The 24,649-nt window shown below is 49.8% G+C and overlaps 1 protein-coding gene across 6 annotated transcripts in view; it reads left to right on the top strand.

Annotated features, from left to right (window-relative positions):
• Window positions 1-18,533: 18,533 nt before the first annotated feature.
• SLC5A11 (solute carrier family 5 (sodium/glucose cotransporter), member 11) overlaps window positions 18,534-24,649 on the top strand; it is a 79,869-nt gene continuing 73,753 nt past the window's right edge. For 3 of the 6 annotated variants that reach the window (XR_002340998.1, XM_021081312.1, XM_021081311.1), the window contains exons 1-2: window positions 18,549-18,638; window positions 18,926-18,996. Coding sequence is in view for 2 of the 6 variants with exons in the window: in XM_021081312.1 (XP_020936971.1) it covers window positions 18,564-18,638; window positions 18,926-18,996 (146 nt within the window). In the remaining 4 variants the exon portion in view is untranslated. 6 annotated transcript variants of the gene reach the window in all.

Genomic DNA, 24,649 nt, shown 5'->3' with positions numbered 1-24,649 from the left:
GAGGCAAAGCTCTTCCCACAGGCCCACCTGTGCTCATAGGTACCATTTATTGGTTAAGGGCAAGGCCTCTGGAGGTAGACCACGCTGCGTTGGTTGAAATTCTCACCAGATCATCTGCTAGCTCTGTCTCTAACCCCCAACATCCAAAATCCATCCGCTTCTTCTCCAAAACAGATCCTTAGTCCAACCATCTCTCCATCCCTAGCTCCATGACCTCAGCCAGGACAACTGGAGCCTCCTTCCCCTTCTTCCTCCCCTCCTCCCCCCCGCCCCCCCCCGCTTCCTCCTCCCCCACTTCCTTCTTCCCCGTCTCCCTCCCCCCTCCTCTTCCCGCCCCCCCCACCCGCCCTTCACGCCTTCCTCCCCCCTTCCTCCTCCCCCCTTCCTCCTCCCCCCTTCCTCCTCACCCCCCCCGCCGTTCCTTCTCCCACACCGTTCCTCCCCCCATCCCTTCCTCTCCCCGCCCCCGCTTCCTCCACCCCCCCCACCCCGTCTTCCTCCTCCCCCTGCTTTCTCCTCCCCCGCTCCCCCGGCTTCTCCCCCACCACCCCGGCTTCTCCCCCACAACTCCCGCCCCTTCCTCCTCCCCCGGCTTCCTCCTCCCTCTGCTTCCACTCCCGCCCCACAGTCCATCCTGCTGACAACAGCCTAGGGTGATCTTTGGCCTTTTTTGTCCTTTTAAAACCTAATTTTTAAAAAAAAGCCATAAAACCCCTAATTTTAATGATCAAACATAGTTTCATATAATCGGGAGCGCCGTTCTAAAGTGTACCGCTCAGTGGGCTTGGGCAAATGCATGCGCCCAATATAGCCCTCATCCCAGGCAAGATGTAACCCATGTCCATCACCCTAGCAAGTCCCCTCGGGGCCCCTAAACTCAAGGGCCTCGGCTCAACCACATCCCCATCTCCTTTATGACCCTCCGGGGCTTTCTGCAGCCCTGAGGAGAAGACCCAAACCCCTTACCACAGCCTGCGAGCTGGCGTGCTTCAGGCTGGCAGCCCTCCCCACCCCCCGCCCCCCACGTCCTCACCTGCTCCCCTCCCCCCAGGCCTCCCTTCTCCCTCTGGAGGAATCCGTCCTCCTCTGATTCGCTGTCGCCCTAGGTGATCAGTTGGCTGGCCCCGGATCCCCCCCTTCCCCAGCCTTCTCTCTCATCCACAGCCATTCTCTAGTCCAGGACAGTCGTTCTCAACTGGGGGCGATTTTGTGCCCCCGCGCCCCGCCCTACCTCCCGCCACCCGGGGACATTTGGCAATGTCTGGAGACGGGTTTTGGCTGTGACAACTAGGAGGAGGGGAGATGGCTCCCCAGCATCCAGCGGGTAGAGACCAGGGATGCTACTCAATGTCCTTGAGCGCAGACGACAACCCCCGCAGCAAAGGACTATCCCGCTCCAAGCGCCCACAGCGTGGACAGTGGGAAGCTCGCGTCCAGCGCATGCTCCATTTTAATTTCCTTCATAGCATCTCTCCCCACCTCCAAGGAGTCCAAGCGCTTCATCTCCGGCCAGAACGAATGCATTGTCATCCTCCCATCACTGCCGAGTGAAGGTCAGATCAGGTCTCTCCCCAGCCTCCAGCCTTTCAGTTGTTCCCAGTGTACAGGGTGTAACCGCAAGCTCCTTTCCACGGCTTTCACTATTTTATAATAATAAAAATTATCAGAGTTCCCCTCGTGGCGCGGCGGAAACGAATCCGACTAGGAATCATGAGGTTGCAGGTTCGATCCCTGGCCTTGCTCAGTGGGTTAAGGATCCAGCATTGCTGTGAGCTGTGGTGTAGGTCGCAGACGCGGCTCAGATCTAGCGTGGCTCAGATCTAGCGTGGCTGTGGCTCTGGCATAGGGCGGCAGCAACAGCTCCAACTAGACCCCTAGCCTAGGAACCTCCATATGCAGCGGGTGCAGCCCTAAAAAGACAAAAAAAAAAAAAAAAAAAAAAGAAAAGAAAAAGACAAAATAATAATAATATTATAGTTGACTTAAAGTGTTGTGCCAATTTCTGCTGTACAACATAGTGACCCAGTCATACAGTCATGTATAAACATAGAGATACATTCTTTTTTTCATACTAACTTCAGCCATGGTCTATCCCAAAAGACTGGATGTGGTTCCCTGTGCTGTACAACAGAACCTCATTGCTCAGCCATTCTTCCCCCCCCCCCACCCGGTCTGTCAGGAGTTCCCATTGTGGCGCAGCGGAAACTAATCTGACTAGGAACTATGAGGTTTCAGGTTCGATCCCTCGCCTTGCTAACTGGGTTGAGGATCCGGCATTGCCATGAGCAGCGGTATAGGTCGCAGACACGGCTCGGATCCTGCGTGGCTGTGGCTGTGGTGTAGGCTGGAAGCTACAGCTCCGATTGGACCCCTAGCCTGGGAACTTCCATATGCCGCAGGAACAGCCTTAGAAAAGACAAAAAAAAAAAAAAAAAAAAAAAAAAAAGAATAGCATCATCACCACCAACGACAAGAGTAACTGAGATGGATGTTGTCGTCACAGTACTGAGAAGACACACCAAGTTTTCCAGATCCAGCATCACGCATTTGGAATAAGGATAACGCTCACCTCCAGGGTGGCGACTTGGGGACTTGGAGACATCGCACTGTGTTGAGAGCGGCCGTTGGCCCAGTCGGTGAGTTTATGTAAGGTGGGCGGCAGTGCCTGTCCTGGTGCACAGTCAGGGTCAGGGGGCCGCCTCAGGAAACAGGATGAGTCAAGCAACAAAGACGATGAGTACACTGAGGCTTTGGGAAGTTTCTGTGTCTGGTTCAAGGTCACAAGCCTGGTGAGCCAGGGCGTCAAGGGGTCAGAACCCACATGGGCCTGAGTTCAGACCAGTGGCCCTAGGAAGGTTAGAGGACCCCTCTGAGCAATGGGAGAGCTTTTCCCCTGCTAGTGGGAATGTAAAATGGTACAACCACTTTGGAAAACAGTTTGGCCAGTTCTTTTTTTTTTTTTTATTGTTATTTCCCCAATGCAATTTTTTTCTCCCCACTGTGCAGCATGGGGACCCAGTTACACATACATGTATACATACTTTTTTCTCCCAGTGTCGTGCTCCATTGTAAATATTTAGACATAGTTCTCAGCGCTACACAGCAGGATCTCATTGTTAATCCATTCCAAAAGCAATAGTTTGCATCTGTTAATGTTTCTCTTCAGATCATATAAATCTTTTGCCGTTTTTCTTTTTTTTTTGGCAGCATCCTTGGCACCCAGAAATTCCTGGGCCAGGGATCAAAGCTGAACCATAGTAGTGACCTGAGCCCCAGGAGTAACATGCCAGATCCTTAACCACTAGGCCACCAGGGAACTCCTGAGGCCATGTCTTAAATAGTTAATTATACACTGACCAATGTGATCCAGCCCTTTCCTGCTTAGGTGTTTACCCAAAAGAAAGAAAGAAATGTGTCTCTTCAAAGATGTTTAGCTGTTGGAGTTGTCTTGTGGTGCAATGGGTTAAGGATCCAGTGTTGTCACTGCAGCAGCTTGGGTTGGTGCTGTGGCGCAGGGTTGATCTCCGGCCCGGAAGCTTCAACATGCCACAGGCCAAAACAAAACAATACAAAACAAAACAAAAAAACAACCTAGCACTTTATTTAGTGCAAACAACTCAAATATCGACAAACAGCTGATCAATAAACAAACTGTGGCCTATCCATACAGTAGGATTATTGCAATCATTGCTAAACCCAACCACATGTATGAATCACAAAATGGAGATGCTGAGTGAAAAGAGTCAGACAAAAGAGAGTGAGAACTACATAATGCCATTTATATAAAATTCTAGAACATGCAAAGAAATCTGTAGTGACAGAAATAAATCAGCAATCATCTGGGGAACGGGGTGGGCACTAGGAAATTTTAGGGGACCGAGGAGAATGTTTTGTGTCAGTGGTTTCATAGGTACCTGCATATGTCAAAACCCATCCTTGTCTTTTTTCTTTTTTTGTCTTTTTAGGGCCATACCCACAGCATATGGAGGTTCCCAGGCTAAGGGTCCAAACGGAGCTGTAGCCACCGGCCTATGCCAGAGCCACAGCAACACAGGATCTGAGCCTTGTCTGCCAACCAGACAAGGCTCACCGCAATGCCAGATCTTAACCCACTGAGCGAGGCCAGGGATCGAACCAGCATCCTTGTGGATCCTAGTCAGGTTCGTTGACCATCGAACCACAATGGGAACTCCCCCCATCCTGTCTTTGACATGAACCATAGCAATATTTTTTTGGATCTGTCTCCTAAGGCAGAGTTAATAAAAGCAAAAATAAGTAGGACTTAATTAAGCATAAAGGTGTGACATAGCAAAGGAAACCATTGGCAATGGGAAGACAACCCAGAGAATGGGAGAGAATATTTGCAAATGATTTGGCCTAACAAGGGGTTAATATTCAGAATATGTAACAGGCCATATAACTCAACATCAAAAATACAAACATCCCAATTTAAAAATGGGCAAGAGACCTGAATAGACAGTTTTCCAAAGAGCACATGCAGATGGCCAACGGGCACAGGGAAAGATGCTTCACACATCAGGGACATGAAAACTATCATGTGATATTAACTCTCACCTGCCAGAATGGCAATCCTCAAAAAGAACACAAACAACGGAGGTCCCGACGTGGCTCAGTGGTTAACGAATCCGACTGGGAACCATGAGGTTGCGGGTTCGATCCCTGGCCTTGCTCAGTGGGTTAAGGATGCGGCGTTACCGTGAGCTGTGGTGTAGGTTGCAGACGTGGCTCGGATCCCGCATTGCTGTGGCTCTGGTGTAGGCAGTGGCTACAGCTCCGATTCAACCCCTAGCCTGGGAACCTCCATATGCCACAGAAGCGGCTCTAGAAAAGGCAAAAGATGCAAAACAAAACAAAACAAAAACCCACAAACAACACGTTGGTGAGGATGTAGAGAAAAAGGAACACTTGCACTCTGTTGGTGGGAATATAAAATGGGGCAGCCCCTATGGAAAAGCGTATGGAACTTTCTCAAAAAGCTAAAAAGAGAACTACCATGTGACCCAGTAATTCTACTCCTGGGTATACAGCCAAAGAAAGTGAATACACTGTAGCTCCCTCCAGTGGTGCAATAGGTTAGCACAGGGTACTTAGAAGGAAATGAAAACTCTTTGGCTCAGCAGTAACCAACCTGGTGAGTAACCATGAGGATGCAGGTTCTATCCCTGGCCTTGCTCAGTGGGTTAAGGATCCAGCATTGCTATGAGCTGTGGTAAGTTCATAGAATTGGCCGGGGTCCTGGGTTTCTCTGGCTATGGCATAGGCCAGCAATTACAGCTCCAATTTGACTCTTAGCCTGGCAACTTTCCATATGCCACAGGTGCAGCTCTAAAAAGACCCCCCCCAAATTTTTTTTCCTTTATCTTTTTGCCTTTTCTAAGGTTGATCCCTCGGCATATGGAGGTTCCCAGGCCAGGGGTTGAATAAGAGCTACAGCTGCTGGCCTACACCACAGCCACAGCAACGCCGGATCCGAGCCACGTCTATGACCTACAGCACAGCTCACGGCAATGCTGGATCCTTAACCCACTGAGCAAGGCCAGGGATTGAACCTGCAACCTCATGGTTCCTAGTCAGATTCGTTAACCACTGCACCGCGACGGGAGCGCCGTTAATTAAAATTCTTTTTCTTGTCTTGCCTTAAAATATAAATTTTATTTCATCACTTACACTAGCCAAGATACGGAATCAACCTAACCACTGACAGATGAGTGGATAAAGAGGTAGTGTGTGGAATACTATTCAGTCATAAAAAAAAGAATGAAATTTTGCCATGCGGAGCAACATCGAAGGGTACTGTGCTTAGTGAAATAAGTCAGACAGGGGAAGGCAAGTACCATATGATATTACTTTTATGTAGAATCTGAAAAATAAAACTAGTGAAGATAACAAAAAAGAAAGACTCCCAGATTTAGAAAATAAACCTGTGGTTACCAGTGGGGAAGGGGAAGAGGGATGCTAGGGATAGAGTACTAAGAGGTACAAACTACTATGTATAAAATAAATAAGCTATAAGGATATATCGTACAGCAAGGGAATATAGCCAATATTTTATAATAACTCTAAATGGGGTGTAACTTCTAAAATTGTGAATCAGGAGTTCCTGTCGTGGCTCAGTGGAAACGAATCCAACTAGGAACCATGAGGTTGCAGGTTCAGTCCCTGGCCTCGTTCAGTGGGTTAAGGATCTGACATTGCTGTGAGCTGTGGTGTAGGTCAAAGACGTGGCTTGGATCCTGCGTTGCTGTGGCTGTGGCATAGGCTGGCAGCTATAGCTCCAACTAGACCCCTAGCCTGGGAACTTCCATATGCCATGGGTGTGGCCCTAAAAATACAAAAGAACAAAAAAAATTGTGAATCACTGTTGTACACCTGAAACATACACTATTGTACATCAATTTTACTTCGAGTGAAAAAACTCATCCATCGGACTTCTTTTTTTTTTGGCTTTTTAGGGCTGCACCCATGCCATATGGAGGTTCCCAGCCTAGGGGTCAAATCAGAGCTACAGCTTCCGGTCTGCACCACAGCCACAGCAACACAGGATCCCAGCTGCATCTGCAACCTACACCACAGCTAACAGCAATGCCAGATCCCCAACGGAATGAGTGAGGCCAGGGATTGAACTAGAATCCTCATGGATACTAGTCAGATTCATTTCCTCTGCACAACGAGGGGAACTCCTTTTGGATATTTTTAATATGTGTGGTGGTCATGTATTAATTTTGCTTCCACCTAGCCGTTTTATAGGACTCCATTTGGTCAATCTTGCGTTAGAGTGTCAGTACTCTTGCAAACAACCCTTTGCTTGCCTGACCACTGCAGCGGCTCTGGGAGGGAGTATAGCCTTGAAGCCACCGAGCACGCCCTGGTGAGAGCGTAATCCTCATTTGCTGTGGATTTACTAACCTTTGGTGGGTTTGGTTTGCAAGATCTTTTAGCTCTGGGCCCGCTTGCCTGTAAATGAAGAGAACAACCACCAGGGGGCGTACGGTGATTTCCCTTTTCCTAGACGAAGCTTCGTGACGTTATCAAAGGGAGGTTAGCAGGCTTTCCCAGGGGGTCCTTCTTACATCTTAAAAAAAAAAAAAAAAAAGAAAAAAAAGAAAAAAAATTAAAAGCAGCCAAACAAATCACCCATCAAAAACTTTTGTAAAAGTGCCTCTTCTGCGGACCAGCAATCTCACGACCTCACCTCGAGCAATTCTAGTCTAGCAAAGTATACTGACTGCAATAGTCACCGCAGCCTTGCTTGTAATAGAAAACTGCAGAAAAAAGAAAAAGAAGAAAAAAAGTACACTGCAGACAATGGTACCACCTTCCTTAAGTGTAAGCTCTCAGATCAGCGTTTCTCAAACAAAATGTGTGTGGAATGCAGAGTTAAACTCCCTAGGTGTGGGGTGTGGCCAGGTGACGCTGATGCTGGGGGCTAGAGGACCACCTTTTGGGGGTGTAGGCTCACCAGCTGGACTAGAGACCCCAAGAACAGTGGCTTCCACACAGAGAACCGTGTTGCTGAGGCTTCTCTGTCATGGAGCCATCTGGCTGTTGGGAGTCAGGGCTGGTACCCCAATTCTTTCCATCCTTGCCGCGTTTCCCTCATCTGCATGACCCGAGATGTCTCTCTCCGTAGTCACATTCCAGCCAGTGAGAAGAGATACGGTGGCATGGGGGAGGGCATGCCCCTTCTTTTCAAGGGCAGGACGTCCACATCAATGCCTCAATTATGCTCCCCTCCCAGGAGGCAGAAGTGAATCCTGCTTTGAGGCTGTGACTTGTAGTCTTTTTATTTGGAAGGTCATGTCTCCATCAACAAAGTTAGCGTTCTGTTATCACCGAACAGAGGAAACTGGGTATTGAGCAACATCAGTAGTATTTGCTCTAAGAAGGGACTGGTTACATAAAATATAGTTTCATCCTGAAGGTGAAATAGTCAACCACAAAGACAATGAGGTAGATATGGATAAACCACTATGGAAAGGCATCTCTGACATAGTTAAGTTTTAAAAAGTACAGTTGGAGGAGTTCCCGTCGTGGTGCAGTGCTTAATGAATCCGACTAGGAACCATGAGGTTGAAGGTTCAATCCCTGGCCTTGTTCAGCGGGTTAAGGATCTGGCGTTGCCATGAGCTGTGGTGTAGGTCGCAGAGGCAGCTTGGATCCCGCATTGCTGTGGCTCTAGCGTAGGCCGGTGTCTACACCTCCGATTGGACCCCTAGCCTGGGAACTCCATATGTTGCAAGAGTGGCCCTAGAAAAGGCAAAAAGACAAAAAAATTAAAAATAAAAAGTACAGTTGGAGAAAACCCTATTAGTATAATCTCATTTTTGTTTGGGGGGAAAATAAAATCAATGGGTCATATATGAGTTCTATGTCTACATTGCTTAGGCTTTTTTTTCCCATTAATTATTATTATTATTATTATTATTTGCTTTTTATGGCTGCACCTGAGGCATATGGAGGTTTCCAGGCTAGGGTTCAAATTGGAGCTGCAGCTGCTGGTCTACACCACAGCCACAGCGCCTAGGGATCCAAACAGGATCTGAGACCTACACCAACGCTTGCGGCAATGGTAGTTCCTTAATCCACTGAGCGAGGCCAGGGATCAAAGCCACATCCTCACGGACACTATGTTGGATCCTTAACCCACTCAGTCACAACAGGAACTCTACCCATTCTTCGATCTGCGCTCTTTTTTTTTTTTTTTTTTTATGTTGACATATAGTTGATTGACAATGTTGTGTTAGTTTCAGGTGTACAGCAAAGTGACTCACTTATATATATATATTTACATATGTATAATTTCTCCTTCATTTACCAGATGACGAAGCAGCTGTGGAGAGAAGTGACCTGCTCAGTGGAGTCTGCTGTCTTTGCTGCACTGCCAAAGATTGAGTCAGCTATGTGTTTCCTGTGATGAGGGATAAGACAGGTGTGTCCTTCCAAAAGAGAACAGCCAGGTCCTGATAGCAAAGTATACCCAGGGCTTATCACCTGCAAACACGTCTCCAAAGGCTTTGCTTGAAAGTTTTATTTTATTTCATTTTGTCTTTTTAGAAGCACACCTCGGCATATGGAGGTTCCCAGGCTAGGGGTTGAATTGGAGCTACAGCGGCTGGTCTATACCACGGCCACAGCAATACAGGATCCAAGCAGCATCTGGAACCCACAACCACCGCTCAGGGCAATGCCTGATCCTTCACCCACTGAGCGAGGCCAGGGATCGAGTCTGCATCCTCATGGAGACTAGCTGCTGAGCCACTCGGGAACTCCTGCTTGAACGTTTTAGGGCAAAAGCCTGGGCTGCTCAGAGATCCAGCGATGAGACGCCCAAGAGAGGAAGTCCTTTCTGTTTCACTTCTCAGTCCACAGGGAGGCTCCACGTCAGCAGTGTCCCTGCTCCATCAGGAACCCGGGCAGTTGGCAGCAGTCCTGTCTTCCACATGTGCCTCCAAGGCCATCCTGATTGTCACCGTCCTGACCACGGGAGGGTGGGGAAGAGTGGCAGCTCGGGCACGAAGCTCCCTCTTAAGCAAGGAACACAGAAATCCCATAGACCACGTCGCCTCTCGTTCCGGTGGCTACAGGAGGGGCTGGCCAGGGACGGAGAAGGGTACACGCTGCTGGTCAGTCCCCACCTCAGAGAAATCTTTTATGTGATCCTTGCAACAACCCTGACCCTTTGACAAACGGGGGGATCTGGGGCACAGTGCAGCCGAGAGGTGGCCGTCAGCCACAAAGTTGGCAGAGCCAGGAGTTAACCAGACACTGAAGGCTGAGCCCAGGGAGTATGAGCCGGACAGCTGGCTCCACGCTGGAACGGACACAATGCTGGTGACCATGTGCCTTTACTAAAAAAGCACCTCTGGAGTTCCCGTCGTGGCGCAGTGGTTAACGAATCCGACTAGGAACCATGAGATTGCGGGTTCGATCCCTGGCCTTACTCAGTGGGTTAAGGATTTGGCGTTGCCGTGAGCTGTGGTATAGGTCGCAGACGTGGCTCAGATCCCGTTTTGCTGTGGCTCTGGTGTAGGCAGTGGCTACAGCTCTGATTCGACCCCTAGCCTGGGAACCTCCATATGCCGCGGGAGCGGCCCTAGAAAAGGCAAAAAGACAAAAAAAAAAAAAAGGCACCTCTTTTGACACCCAGGCTTGGGCTGGCGGCCCTTTCGGTCAGGATGACTTTCACGGGATCCAGTTCCACTCCAACAATCTCCAAGTGTGTAGAAGTCACACTGCAAACTTCAACTCGCTGTCATGGATGACCTGCTGTTAAAGCCGTTTAGTGATTAAAGAGAATCCTCGTTGATGTATTAACGACACACACGATACACTGACTGGCAAGATATCCTGAGTTACAAACAACAGACCCTGTGGGCACAAGCCGACCTCCCAGGCAGGGGCCACTTTCTATCAGAACCTGCCTTTAGCCAATTGTATGGATTTGGGGTTAGATCCTTTCCAAGAGTTTTCCTAGGTACAGAGGTTACTATCAGGTTTGTCACAGCACAGTGATGCTCAAATCTTTAGGTCTCAGGATCCCTTTCATAAGGAAGAATGCAAAGATATTAGCTGGATTATATGTTGAAATGAAGCAATGATTTAAAACATTAATTATTTGGGGAATTCCTACTGTGGCTCAGCAGGTTAAGAACCTGATATGGTGTCTCTGTGAGGACGCAGGTTCGATCCCTGGCCTTGCTCTGTGGGTTAAGGATCCAGCATTGCTGAGAGCTGTGGTGTGGGTCGCAGAAGCTGCTCAGATCCCGTGTTGTGGTGGCTGTGGCCTAGGCTGGCATCTGCAGCTCCCACTGGACTCCTGGCATGGAATTTCCACATGTTGCAGGTGCAGCCGTAAAAAGAAAAAAAATATATATATTAATTTTAAAGGAACAGTAACAAACCCATGGCATGTTAAGTAACATTTTTATGAAAAAAAAAAAAAAAAGACTGTATTTCCCCAAAAGATTGTGTGAGAAGAGTGGCACCATTTTACAGTTTTTTTGCAAATCTCTTTAATGTCTGGTTGAACAGATGGCAGCTGAAGGCTGACACCAGCTTCTGCCTTCCGTCTGTGGTGCTGTCTCACGTCTGGCCGTTTTCCAGAAACTACGCTGGACATTCATGAAGTTAACAAGAGACAAAAGAAAAATAACAGCTTCGTGTTATGAAGAACGTGATATAGATTCTCTCATTGAGTCTTCCTGATAAAATGGCTCCATGTTATTATTTTGACATCTGCTTTTTCAGATGAGAAACTCTGAGTTCCAGCACTTAAGTCAGTTTCTCAAGAACACACGGCTGGGAGCAGAGGAGCCAGAAGGAGGCTGGGGTCTGTGGGACACCATCTCTGGGCTCTTCACCCACACACTGTCCTGCCGCTGCTGTGGATGAAAGGCCACCCTGGTTTGCGGGCACTGTGACTCTGGGGGTGGGGAACAAACAAAACCAGAGAGAGAGAAAAAAAATGCAGTGTTTCCTGGCTGAAGCCATTGTAAAGAGAAAGAACGGTGCTTGAGATTCTCAGTGGTCATGAAACGCAGGGCAGGTGGTGCACAGGTAACTGGGGGTTCGGTACAGGGAGAAGGAAGGAGCCAGCATTGACCCAGCACTTTTTTTTTTTTTGGTCTTTTTAGGGCTGCACCTGTGGCATATGGAGGTTCCCAGGCTAGGGGTCCAATCCGGAGCTATCACTGCCAGCCTACACCACAGCCACAGCAACGTGGGATCTGAGCTGCATCTATGATCTACACCACAGCTCATGGCAACGCTGGATCCTTAACCCACTGAGCGAGGCCAGGCATCGAACCTGTGTTCTCATGGATACTAGTCAGATTCGTTTCCACTGCGCCACGATGGGAATGCCGACCCAGCACCTTCTACCGGCCAGGTGTTTGCCTGTGGCATCTCATTTCACCCCCTGCTGTGCGGGTGTTGTGAATATCCATTGGCACCCAGGTCTCGCCCGTACTAAGTCAAAAAATGTATCTTGTGGGAGTTCCTGTTGTGGCTCAGCAGTAACGGACTAGGATCTATGAGGACACAGGTTCGATCCCTGGCCTTGCCCAGTGGGTTAGGGATCTGGTGTTGCTGTGAGCTGTGGTGTAGGTCGCAGACACAGCTTGGCTCTGGCGTTGCTGTGGCTGTGGTGTAGACCAGCAGCTGCAGCTCCAATTCAACCCCTAGCCTGGGAACCTTCATATGTCACAAGTGCAGCCCTAAAAAAGAAAAAAAGAAAAGAATATAATTGAGGAAGAGCCAGATGGAAAAGATGCCCAGGGCATGGCATGGGAAAAGGGCAGGGAGCTCTGTTCCCTATCCAAGAGTGCCCCTCTCCCCAAGTCTTCACGTGTTCATCAACCCGGCAGCTCTCGGAACCCCACCATTTTTTGGTTTTATTGGGGCTTTATTATATAGTCACAGTCGATTAAATTATTGGCCATCGGTTAAGTCAGCCACTGATTAAATCACTGGCTATTCAACCTCCAGCCTCTTTCCCCTCCCTGGTGGTTCCAATCCTCTCATCACTGGGTTAGTGTAATAAAGAACAAATCTGACTCCATATTAGATCTGTTTCTTTAAACTTGTAGTCTACCGCATTTTTTTAAAAAATCATTTTAGGGCCACACATGTGGCATATAGAAGTTCCCAGCCTAGAGGTCGAATGGGAGCTATAGCTGCCAGCCTACCCCACAGCCACAGCAACACCAGAACACTGGACCCTTAACCCACTGAGCAAGGCCAGGGATTGAACCCGCGTCCTCATGGATCCTCGTCGGGTTTGTTGCCTCAGAGCCACGACGGAAACTCCTAGTCTGTTGCTTTTGATTGGAGTTTGAGTGTCACCTATAGCCTGAAACATCAGGAGAGCCCCTTCTCAGAGCTCTGACCTTTGAGGGTATAACCCTTTTCCATTCCGATAGAGATAAAAAGTTGCAAAAGAGAGAAAAATATTTGTCTGTTTTTGGAGGTTTACAGGAACATCGCAACCTGACCTTCCACAGACAGCTTCCCCAACAAAAAATTCCTATACCAAGAAGTTTGCACCAACCAACCAAGCCCCTCCCTTGTTGAAACCTTTTGGGCGAGTTTGTGATATGAGTGGTATGAGCCACCCAGTCTCCTTGCATGACTCTGGAAGAAACCCTTTTCTGCTCCAGACTCCAAGGTTTCAGGGTTGTTTGGCCTCGCTGTGCATCAGGCCCGTGAACTTGTGTTCAGTAGCATTCGTTCCCCTGGCAACCAGCACCCAACCAAAGGTGAGGTCCAAAAGTCCCCTCATTAACAAAGCAAGAGATATCTTGCCCACTCTGGTCATTTACGAAACTCCAAAATCTTTAGGAGCTCTCTGCCAAAATAGGGATGAAGACCAGATATGTATTTCTTACTATAAATCACAATATCTCACGGGGTTCCAAAGTGAACTTCACACACAGCCCGTATTACGTACAGGGGTCTCTCCGTATCCACAGGTGGTTTGCTTCAGGATGCCCGTGGGTGCCAAAAATTGAGGATGCTCAAATCCTGTACAAACGGAGAAGTATTTGTATCTAACTTCACACATCACCTCCTCCCGTACACCTTAAATCGTCTTTAGATTTCTTATATGGCCAAATCCCAGATAAATGCTGTATAACTCCTTGCCGGCACCTGGCACATTGAAGTGTGGCTTTTTGAAACTTTCGGGGTTTTTCTTTCCTGAATATTTTCGATCTGTGGGCAGTTGAATGTCCGGATGCAGAGGGCCAACTGTACGGTGTCTTAACTACCTTCGTTAATTCCAAATTACTTGCCAAACCTTATAAATTAGGCGCATGTATATAAAAGCCCAGATTTGGGGATTTCTCTAGAAAAATCAGGCACTTTGACTACATGGGACCCACATGTGTACATGGAGACGATGGGTTGAAACTAAGCCCTGGGTGGTAAGATTTGAGTAAGAACCAGTCCCCACCATCTGAGAAGCTAGAGCTGCATTTGCCAGACTCATGGCTCACACATTCGGCCCTATTTTTTTTTTCCAGGTGTAATTTGCATACAGTCAAATGCACAAATCTTTTTCCAGTCCAGTGGGTTTGAAGAGTGTATAGAGCCATATAATTACCACCTAAATTAGGATATGGAAATTTCCATTTCCCCAGAAAGGGCTCTTGTCCTTCCTTCAGATCAATTCCTACCTCCACCCTCTGACTTCTGTCCCCGTAGATTCACCGTTCATGTTCTATTTTTTCTTACTTTTTAAAAATCAAAAAATTGAGAGTTCCCATGGTGGCTCAACCCTATGTATTAAGAACCCAACTAGCATCCATGAGAACGTGGGTTCAATCCCTGGCCTTGCTCAGTGGGTTGAGGATCTAGTGTTGCCCAAAGCTATAGCATAGGTTGCAGATGTGGCTTGGATCGGTGCTGCTGTGGATGTGGTGTAGGCCAGCAGCTGCAGCTCCAATTCATCCCCTAGCCTGAGAACTTCTATATGCTGCCAAAGCAGCTAGAAAGTTATTAAAAATTTTTTTAATTGAAGCATAGTTTATTTACAATGTTGTATTAATTTCTGCTGTACAGCAAAGTGATTCCATTATACATATGTGTTTATATATATATGCATGTGTGTATATATATATATACCCTTTTTAAAACATATATATATATAAAGGTATATATATGTGCGTGTATATATATGTATGTACTTTCTTTTTTTTATTTTATTTTTAATTTTTTTTTGTCTTTTTGCCTTTTCTAGGGCCGTTTCCTATGGCATATGGAGGTTCCCAGGCTAGGGGTCTCATTGGAGCTACAGCTGCCAGCCTACGCCACAGCCACAGCAACGCCGGATCCGAGCCACGTCTGCGACCTACACCACAGCTCACGGCAACGCCAGATCCTTAACCCACTGAGCAAGGCCAGGGATCGAACCCGCAACCTCATGGTTCCTAGTCGGATTTGTTAACCACTGTGCCACGACGGGAACTCCTATACACTCTTTTTAAAAATACTCTTTCCATTGTGGTCGATTATAGGACATTGAATGTAGTTCTTTGCGTTTCACCGTAGCATCTCTTTGTATATCCCGGACATGTACAGCAGCTTACATTTGCTACCCCAAACTCCCAGTCCCTCCATTCCCTCCCCCCTGCCCCCATTTTGGCAACCCCAAGTCTCTTCTCTCTGTCTGTGAGTCTGTTTCTGTTCTGTACATAGATTCATTTATGCCATATTTTAGGGTCTACCTAGAAGCGATATCCTGTGGTCTTTGTCGTTCTCTTTCTGGTTTGACTTAGTGTGATCATGTGTAGTTTCATCCGTTTTTTTCTGTTCTTGCACTTCACATGCATGGCATCATAAAGTGTGTGCTTCCTTTGTCTGGCATGTTTCTGAGATGCTCGCTTGGTGTCACGTGTCAGTCGTTTGTCCTACTGAAAACGACGGTGGTTTTCCCCAGAGTACGAAGGCAGTGCAGGTTGCCCATCTATCGGTGGAGGGACATGGGGCAGCTTCCAGTTTGGGGCTATTGTGTACAAGGCTGCTGTGAACATTTGTGTACCAGTCTTTGTGGAACTCCTGGTTTCATTTCTCTTGATGAATACTTCAGAGGGGGATTGCTGGGCTGTAGGGCAAAGGTATGTTAGCCTTACCAGAAATGTTCAAAACGTTCACCAAAGTGGATGTACCATTATTCTTTCCTATTCTTTTTTTTTGTCTTTTTAGGCCCGCACCTGCAACATATGGAGGTTCCCAGGCAAGGGGTCGAAGGGAGCGGTAGATGCCAGCCTATGCCACAACCACAGCAATGGCAGATCCGAGCCACATCTGCGACCTACACCACAGCTCATGGCCATGCTGGATCCTTAACCCACTGAGCGAGGCCAGGGATCGAACCTGCATCCTCATGGATCCTAGTCAGGATCATTAACCACTGAGTTCACGATGGGAACTCACTCTTTTCTGTTCTTTTCCATACCCAGAGAGGGCAAAACACCTGGCAACTGGAGAAACTTTGGCAGGTGTGACATGCCCGTGACCAGTAGGCTATAATTGGACTTCCCATTTTTTTCTGGAACAGTTGTAAGGCCTGGTCTCACTGGGCCTGTGTCCCCCTACCTGGAGCTGAGTCATGGCTGTCCCCTTCAGCTAGGACACAGCTCCCCTGTCCACCACAGCCACATCTAGGCCAACTCTGTCATCTATGCGCTTTGTCCATAGGCACCATGACCATGGAACACGCCTACAATGTAACCAAGCAGGACCCTATGGGGTCTTCACGGGCAGACCCCCTCCCCAGATCCTCTGCTTTAGCTCCCCTCTGAAGTATAAGATGCATCTTGTTGGGGGTTTACAGGACATTGAGACCTGACCTCTGTGTGCTGCTGCAAGAATGAAGGATTTCTGCTCCAAGACATTTGCAACAACCAACCACGCCCCTCCCTCGCCTTACCTTCAAAATGCTTTGCAATTTTCTTTTCTTTTCTTTTCTTTTTTTTTAGGGCTGCACCTGCAGCCTATGGAAGTTCCCAGGCCAGGGGTCCTATTGGAGCTACGGTGGCTGGCCTACACCACAGCCGCAGCAATGCCAGATCCAAGCCGTGTCTGCAGCCTACACCACAGCTCACGGCAAGGGATCGAACCCGCAACCTCACGGTTCCTGGGCCGGATTCATTTCCGTTGTGCCATGATGGGAACTCTGAAAATGCTTTGCAATTTTGTTTTGGGAAGTTCAGGATATTTTGGGGACATGCGCCACCTGCTTCCTTCACAGCCCTGCAGCAAACCTTTCCCTGCTCCAAACTCCAACATTTCGGTTTGGCCTCATTGTGCATCATGCACATGGACTTGCAGTAATAATGACCCCCACCCCCAGACATCCCCCCACGAAGTCAGGACTGGACCTCGGGTGCAGGGAGCAATGCATCTTCTGTAGCATGCGACTTCCTTCCTGGTGTCAAGTCCTCTGGCTGCAGACCAGTCTCTGGCCATCCACTCCCTGGCTCTCTGCCTGTCCCGCCTTCTCTAACTCCAGCTGTTCCTTCTCTATCTCTGTCCCCAGCAGGCCACCACTCTGCAGGCCCTGGCTCATGCTGGTGTTGGTCCAATGACTGAGTCCCTGACCCTCCAGGCCACCCTCTATGCAGGGGAGCATGGCTCTAAGCCACCCTTGCTGGCCCTGTAGCCTTCTGGTATGAAAAGTCCTGGGTTCAAAAATCTATTCCTGCTACTCACAGCTGGTGACCTGGGTACGTTACTCACTTTTTATCCCTCTGTTTCCTCATCGGTGAAAGGGACATAATCATGGTATGTATCCTGGAGTTCCCGTCGTGGCGCAGTGGAAATGAATCCAACTAGGAACCATGAGATTGCGGGTTTGATCCCTGGCCTTGCTCAGCGGGTTAAGGATCTGGCGTTGCCGTGACCTGTGGTGTAGGTTGCAGATGCGGCTTGGATCTGGCATTGCTATGGCTGTGGCGTAGGCTGGCAGCTGTAGCTCCAATTCAACCCCTAGCCTGGGAACCTCCATATGCCGTAGGTGTGGCCCTAAAAAGGCAAAAGCCAAAAAAAAAATAGAAAGAAAGAAAAATGGGATGTGTCCTGGAGGCTCATTGGAAAGTGAGCAGAAACGTGGAAGCATTTAAAACAGAGCCGGGAGCTCATTTATTTTCACCGTGCTATTTTTTTGTGTGTGTGTCTTTTTTGTCTTTTTAGGGCAACACTCGCAGCATATGGAAGTTCCCAGGCTAGGGGTCGAATCGGAGCTGTAGTCACTGGCCTACACCAGAGCCACAGTAACACAGGATCCAAGCCACATCGGCAACCTACACCACAGCTCACGGCAATGCCAGATCCTTAACCCACTGAACAAGGCCAGGGATCGAACCCGCAACCTCATGGTTCCTAGTCAGATTCCTTAACCACTGCGCCAGGACGGGAACTCCTCACTATGCTTTCTGAATGACACCGTGCCTGGGGCTACCCTACCAGGGTCCAGGCAGGCCACACAAAAGAGAGTGGTGGGCTGGAGTTGGGGTCTGTGGTGTAGGGGAGGGGTGCCAGTGGCTGTCCCGTGACCATGTGGGCCTGATATGGCTAGATCTTCAGATGGTTCTACTAAAGTGAGACATCCAGAGCGTTATGCAAAGTCTCTCATCTTGCAAATGCTGGTAACTTTTTTTTTTTTTTTTTAACATTTTGCATGATCTGAGCATCCACTGAAAGCCTTCCACTGTCCCCCTACTGCCTGTCCTGATGTTGTGGGCCGGACGTGGGCCTCTGGCCATGGGCTCGGTCACTCTTGACAACTCCTTTGAGCTCCAGGCGCCTTTGTCCTGCTTGGGTCTGGAGAGAGCACGGAAAAGGAGCTGAACAAAAGTGGTCACTGTTACTGCTGCTGTAGCGGTGCCGCCGAGGCAAGTGCCCTCCTGGGACTTTCCCTCTGTCCCCTGCCTCCCCTGCCAGCCTCTCCCCTCCCCCTTCCTCCAGCTCGTCCCAAGCCCGCCCGTCCCCAGCGCCGCCGGAGGCGGAGGCGGGCCAGTGGCAGAGTCGGTGAGTGAAGCCGGATGGTGCCTGGGCTGCAGCGGCTCCTCTGTCCCCTCCCTGCCATGGGCCCCCCATCAGGTGAGGGCCCCCAGGAGGTGAGGCCTTGTGGGCAGAGCTCAGGTCGGGCCATGTGCCCCACGGGGGCCTGCTTCGAGTTCAAGTTCAAGTTCAAGGGTTCAGGGCTGGCCCCCAGGGCCTTTCCTCGGCCCCTGGGGCGATCATTCAGCGCTTCCTCTAACCCCTGCGGTAGCCAAGGCTGGAATTTGGAGTTTGACCTGTGAGGAGGTCTCTCGGCAGCAGGCGGGGCCGGAGGGAGGGCCGCCTCTGTCCTCTCCAACTCTGGCTACAAGAGAAAAGGAGCCCCATTTCTCCCTTCTCACAGCCCATCTCTGCCTCCAGCCTCAGACGCCACGGGCAGGACCCAGGGCAGGTGGGCCCTGCATCCAGAGGAAGGTAAGACTGCTTGCAGCTGTCTCCTCATCCTCCAGACTGATGCCCTAAACTCTGCTCTGGGGCCCGGAGGCAGTGCTGGCAGGAAGGAGGGTTGGGGGACACACAGCTTCCTTCCCAGGAGGGGGCTTGTCGTGCACCAGACAGGTGGCTCGTGTTTGAGGGGTGGTTACAGCCAGTGCACCAGGCATGGGCCCCAGCTCTTCCGCTGGCAAAGTTCAGGTACATGAGGTGGATCCGTGCACTTCACTGAGCCTCGGGTCCTTATCTGTCAAATGAAGACGTGAGGCTTAGTGGCGCTCAGTCCACAGGTGTGGCCAACTCACCAGCGCTAAGAGATAAGCAGGTGAAAACACCTACCTAGACCCAAGCACAGCCCTGGGGTACATGTGTGCCGGAGCTACAGCCTCTGTAAACTTGGGAGGCAAAGAGGCATCCCCGGGATGTGCCGGGCACGTGCAGTTTCACATCCTGAGCCTGGTCTCGCCGGTCAGGGCACAGCCACTGTCATTCACAGAGGGCCTGAGGGCCATTAAGAAGTTTCTCCAGGAGTTCCCGTCGTGGCGCGGTGGAAACGAATCCGACTAGGAACCATGAAGTTGCGGATTCGATCCCTGGCCTCACTCAGTGGGTGAAGGATCCAGCGTTGCCGTGAGCTGTGGTGCAGGTTGCACAAGGGGCTTGGATCCAGCCTTGCTGTGGCTCTGGTATAGGCCGTTGGCTACAGCTCCGATTCGACCCCTTGCCTGGGAACCTCCATATGCCGTGGGTGCAGCCCTAAAAAGACAAAAGATAAAAAAAAAAAAAAAATTTGTCCAAGTTTGCAAAGACAGTGAGTTGTCAAAGCTGAGACACAAACACCATGGCCATGAGCTTATCAACATTTGGTTTTCAAATGATGTCTTGAGGAATGATTCTGGGGAAGCAACTGGGGAAGATGGCCACCTCCAAAGGCGTCCTGGGGATCAATTTTGGGGGACAGTGGCAGAGTCTTGCAATTCTGAGGGTATATACCAAAGGCTCAGAAAATACCACTTTTTAAATTTTTTTATTTTTTGTGGCTGCACCAGAGGCATATGGACGTTTCCAGGCCAGGGATTGAATCTGAGCTACAGCCGTGACCTACGCTACTATTGTGACAACAGCAGATCCTTTAACCCACGGTGCCGGGCCAGGGATTGAACCCACACCTCTGCAGCTACCCGAGCCACGGCAGTCAGATTCTTAACCCACTGCACCACCGAAGGAACTCCAAAATTCCACGTTTGTTTGTTACCCAAGTGTTTACTGAGTGTCTGCTTTGGGGACACAGTGTGAGCGACACAGACACAGTCCCTGCCTTCATGGAGCCTCAGTGTGGGGGGGATGGGAGGTAATGGGAGAACTGGACAAATCAAATATCACATTTGATTCAATCGTGATGGGAAGTCATGTTTGCTGTGATGGCACATCATCTAGGAATCCAGCTTAGACTGAAGTCAAAGGAAGGCTCCTGTGGGGGATGTGACAGCAAGGTGATATCTGAAGGATAAGTAGCAGTTTGTCAAGCCAGGAATATAGGAAAGAGGGAGTTCCCATCATGGTCAGTGGTAACGAATCCGACTCGTATCCATGAGGACATGGGTTTGATCCCTGGCCTTGTTCAGTGGGTTAAGTATCCGGCATTGCCATGAACTGTGGTGTAGGTCACAGACGTGGCTCCGACCCTGTGCGGCTGTGGTGTAGGCCAGCAGCTGCTGCTCCGATTCAACCCCTAGCCTCGGAACGTCCATATGCAGCAGGTGTGGCCCTAAAAAGACAGAAAAAAAAAGTGTGTAGGGAAGAGCATGTCAGGCGGAGGGAACAGAATGGCAATGACCCTGAGGCAGAAACAGTGGTCAAGGAACAGAAAGAAGACTGGAGTGAGATGGGGCTGAGGCCATGGCAGAGCATGTCTGCAAGTGTCAAGATTCTTTGAGCAGGAAAAGGAACAGATCTGAGGTATGTTCTGAGACCCTCTTCTGGCTTCCAGGTTGGGGGTGATTCGAAGGAAGCAAGAGTGGCATGGGGGAGGCAGGGCAGGAAGGGTGTCCCTCTGGTCTAGACACAAGTGACAGTGGCTTGAATGAAGGCAATAGAAGTAAAGCTGAGGGGAAATGGATGGATTCAAGCTCTGCTTTGGACAAAGAAATAGAATGGAATTAGAGGTCAACAGATGCCAGGCCTTGAGAAAGACACACTCTAGACGTTCCTGCTGTGGCTCAGTGGAAACTAAATGGACTAGGAACCATGAGGATGAGGGTTCGATCCCTGGCATCGCTCAGTGGGTTAAGGATCAGGCGTTGCTGTGAGCTGTGGTGTAGGTCGCCGATGGGGCTTGGATCTGGTGTGGCTGTAGCTGTGGCATAGGCCAGCAGCTGCAGCTTCAATTTGCCCCCTAGCCTGGGAACCTCCATCTGCCGTGGGGGCAGCCCTTATAGAATCTTTGATGGTATGTTCGTAAATCCTGGCTTCGTCGATGCTTAGACTGTACCTGGCACGTAGGAGGTGCTCCCAGATGGCTGGATGAGTGAATAAATGCGTGAGTGAATGAATGAATGACCTAAGGCTGATATGAGTCTGAGCAGCAGTGTGGATGAAACTCCCAGTTAGCGAGATGGGCAGGACCGACCGCTGTGGAAGACCGTGGTCTCTGAGTTGGACGTGTTACATTTGAGGCACCAGCGGGGCACCCATGAGGGATTTCACGTTGGCCTTTGGAGGACAGGTCTGGGGTTCACGAGGTGCTCTTGTGACATCTACTCTCTCTAGAGATCATGAGCCAAGGTCATCCCAAGGGGCAAGGTGGGTGAAGGAGACAGCTCACCTGGGTCCCTTGTCCCTGCATCTCTTTGCCTCCTGCAGACTCTTTGGGGAAAGCTGCCAGGCCCTATGGTTGCCTTCCCCATGACCAGAGCGGTGACCCTTTTAACAGGCTGGGGACAGTCCCAGCCTCTGCTTCCGCTCAAAGACCCCTGGAATCTGTCCTCTGGGCCTTTTTCTAGGGACCTCTTCCTAATGAACTGCATGGCATCCGCTGGTGGAACAGGCCAGAGATGGTCCTTGTTCAGCCCCTGCTTCTGCAGATTTGGGCCCTGATGGCTCCGCTCAAACTTACAGAACCAGCCCCCTCCCTCTGGTTGGGCTGCCTCCACCACCAGCCTCTCTGGACATCCTAAGGCCAAGCTTCTGTCTGAGGATGTAACCTCCATCCAGGAGGGGAAGGGAAAGGCGAGAGTGGCTGCTGGCCCGGGAGGTGTGGCCTGTGCGGGTCCTTGTTGTCACCTCTGGAATTTTCCCTGCCAAGGCCCCAAGTGCTGAGTAATGGTATAGGAACCTGCCGGTCAAGCCCCAGCTGGAGCCCCAGTTCAGTCATTTACCGGTGGCGTGACCTTGGGGCCACCACCTGGGCTTTGATTCCCCACCTGTACAATGGGGTTAACCAGAGGCCTGACCTCTTAGGGGTGCTGTGTGCTTAAAATAAAATTCACACACATAGAAGCCAGGGTCCGCCTGACCTCAAAGTCCATGCTCCTTTTTTTTTTTTTTTTTTTTTTGGGTCTTTTTTGTCTTTTTAGGGCAACACTCACAGCATATGGAGGTTCCCAGGCTAGGGGTCGAATCGGAGCTGTAGCCTCTGGCCTACGCCACAGCCACAGCAACACCAGATCTGAACCACGTCTGTGACCTACACCACAGCTGATGGCAACAACCAGATCCTTAGCCCACTGAGCAAGGCCAGGGATCGAACCCGAAACCTCATGGTTCCTAGTCGGATTCGTTTCTGCTGCGCCATGATAGGAATTCCTTTTTTTTTTTCTTAATGGTTTTAAGGACATACCAAGTATTCTGGCCTGATCGCATTCTTTACACACTCCCTCAATTAATGATTTTAGCAAATCTGTGGGAGTTCCTGTCGTGGCTCAGCAGTAACAAACCTGACTAGTATCCATGAGGACGCAGGTTTGATCCTTGGCCTCGCTCAGTGGGTCAAGGATCCAGCCTTGCCGTGAGCTGTGGTGTAGGTTGCAGATGTGGCTCAGATCTGGCGTGGCTGTTCCTGTGGTGTAGGCTGGCAGTCATAGCTCTGATTCGACCCCTAGCCTAGGAACTTCCATATGCCGTGGGTGCGGCCCTGGGGGAAAAAAAAGTAACATAGGACTGATTAATATCCGCATTTTATAAATGGGGACACTGAGCCTCTGAGAAGTTATCTGCCCAAGAGCATGGTGCTAATAAATGGTAGAGCTGGGATTTGAACTGAACAGTGCAGTTCTTATGTCTCTACACATGCTCGTGGCACAGCTATTTCCCAGGGAATTTTTGCCTATAATTAAAATTTGTAATTACATGGTCATTGTCAGCTTTGGCCAAGGCAGGGTCCTTCCCTATTTCTCTCTCTGTCCCTGTCTCTTTCTCTCATTTTCTGTCCCTGCTAATGTGTTTTGCTCTCCTCTGGCAAATAAGCCTGGCAAAAGACTTGGTACTATTTTCTGCTTCCAAGCATATTTAAGATACATATTTAAGGCTGTAGCTCTTGCTCATTTTTCCTGATGCACACATATGATAAAGAATAATGTCGCATGGAGTTCCCATCGTGGCTCAGTGGTTAACGAATCCGACTAGGAACCATGAGGTTACGGGTTCGATCCCTGGCCTTGCTCAGTGGGTTAAGGATCTGGCATTGCTGTGAGCTGTGGTGTAGGTTGCAAACGTGGCTTGGATCCTGTGTTGCTGTGACTCTGGCGTAGGCCAGTGGCTACAGCTCCAATTCGACCCCTAGCCTGGGAACCTCCATATGCCGCAGGAACGGCCCAAGAAATGGCAAAAAGACAAAAAAGAATAATGTTGCAAATGCAATCTTTTGCATTTGGAGCGGATAAGCAACGAGCTCCTGCTGTACAGCACAGGGAACTATATCTAATTACCTGTAATGGAACAGGATAGAGGATAATGTGAAAAAAAGAATGTGTATAAATGTATCACTGGGTCGCTTTGCTGATAGTAGACATTGACAGACCACTAGAGGTCAACTATAATAAAAAAATAACAAAACAAAAAGAAAAATGGGGTCCCACCAGTGGAGACACACACACACACACACACACACACACACACACACACACACGCGCGCTCGCGCAGTGAATGCAGTGAATACAGGCAGAGCCCCACCCCCTGTAGACACACTTCCCAGTCTTTGCCTTCCCCTGGGGCTCGGAAATTTTCCACATCTGCTCTGGCAAATTATGTAAGCGGCCAAAAGGAAAAGGGTGAGCAGCCGTCCCTGCTTGCTGCGTTTCCTCTGTTCTTTGGCCAGTTGGCAGCCGCAAGGCAGGGCGTTCTTGCAAACAAAGCCCTGGTTACAGCGCTCGCGTTACAGCGCTTGATTTGCATAGACTCCGGTTAACCCTGGCCTCCCTTGGAGGCGGCGGCGGCGGCGGCGGCAGCGGCGGCGGGATGGGGGACCCTCCCTGGGGTGAGGGGGGACCCTCCCTGGGGTGAGGGAGTACCTCCCTCGAAGGAGGTAAAGCCCTCCTGGGGCAGAGCTTGGCGGCTGGTGGCTCTGGGCACACGCAGTGCTGCAAGGGGCTGGGTGAGATCTCGCGAGGATGGGGACCGGGTCCATGGCAACCTCCAC

The sequence above is a fragment of the Sus scrofa genome, unplaced genomic scaffold, assembly GCF_000003025.6.
Source record: "Sus scrofa isolate TJ Tabasco breed Duroc unplaced genomic scaffold, Sscrofa11.1 Contig1431, whole genome shotgun sequence".
Lineage (NCBI taxonomy): Eukaryota > Metazoa > Chordata > Mammalia > Artiodactyla > Suidae > Sus > Sus scrofa.
Note: the sequence above shows the minus strand (reverse complement) of the source record. Positions and strands in the feature narration are given on the sequence as shown.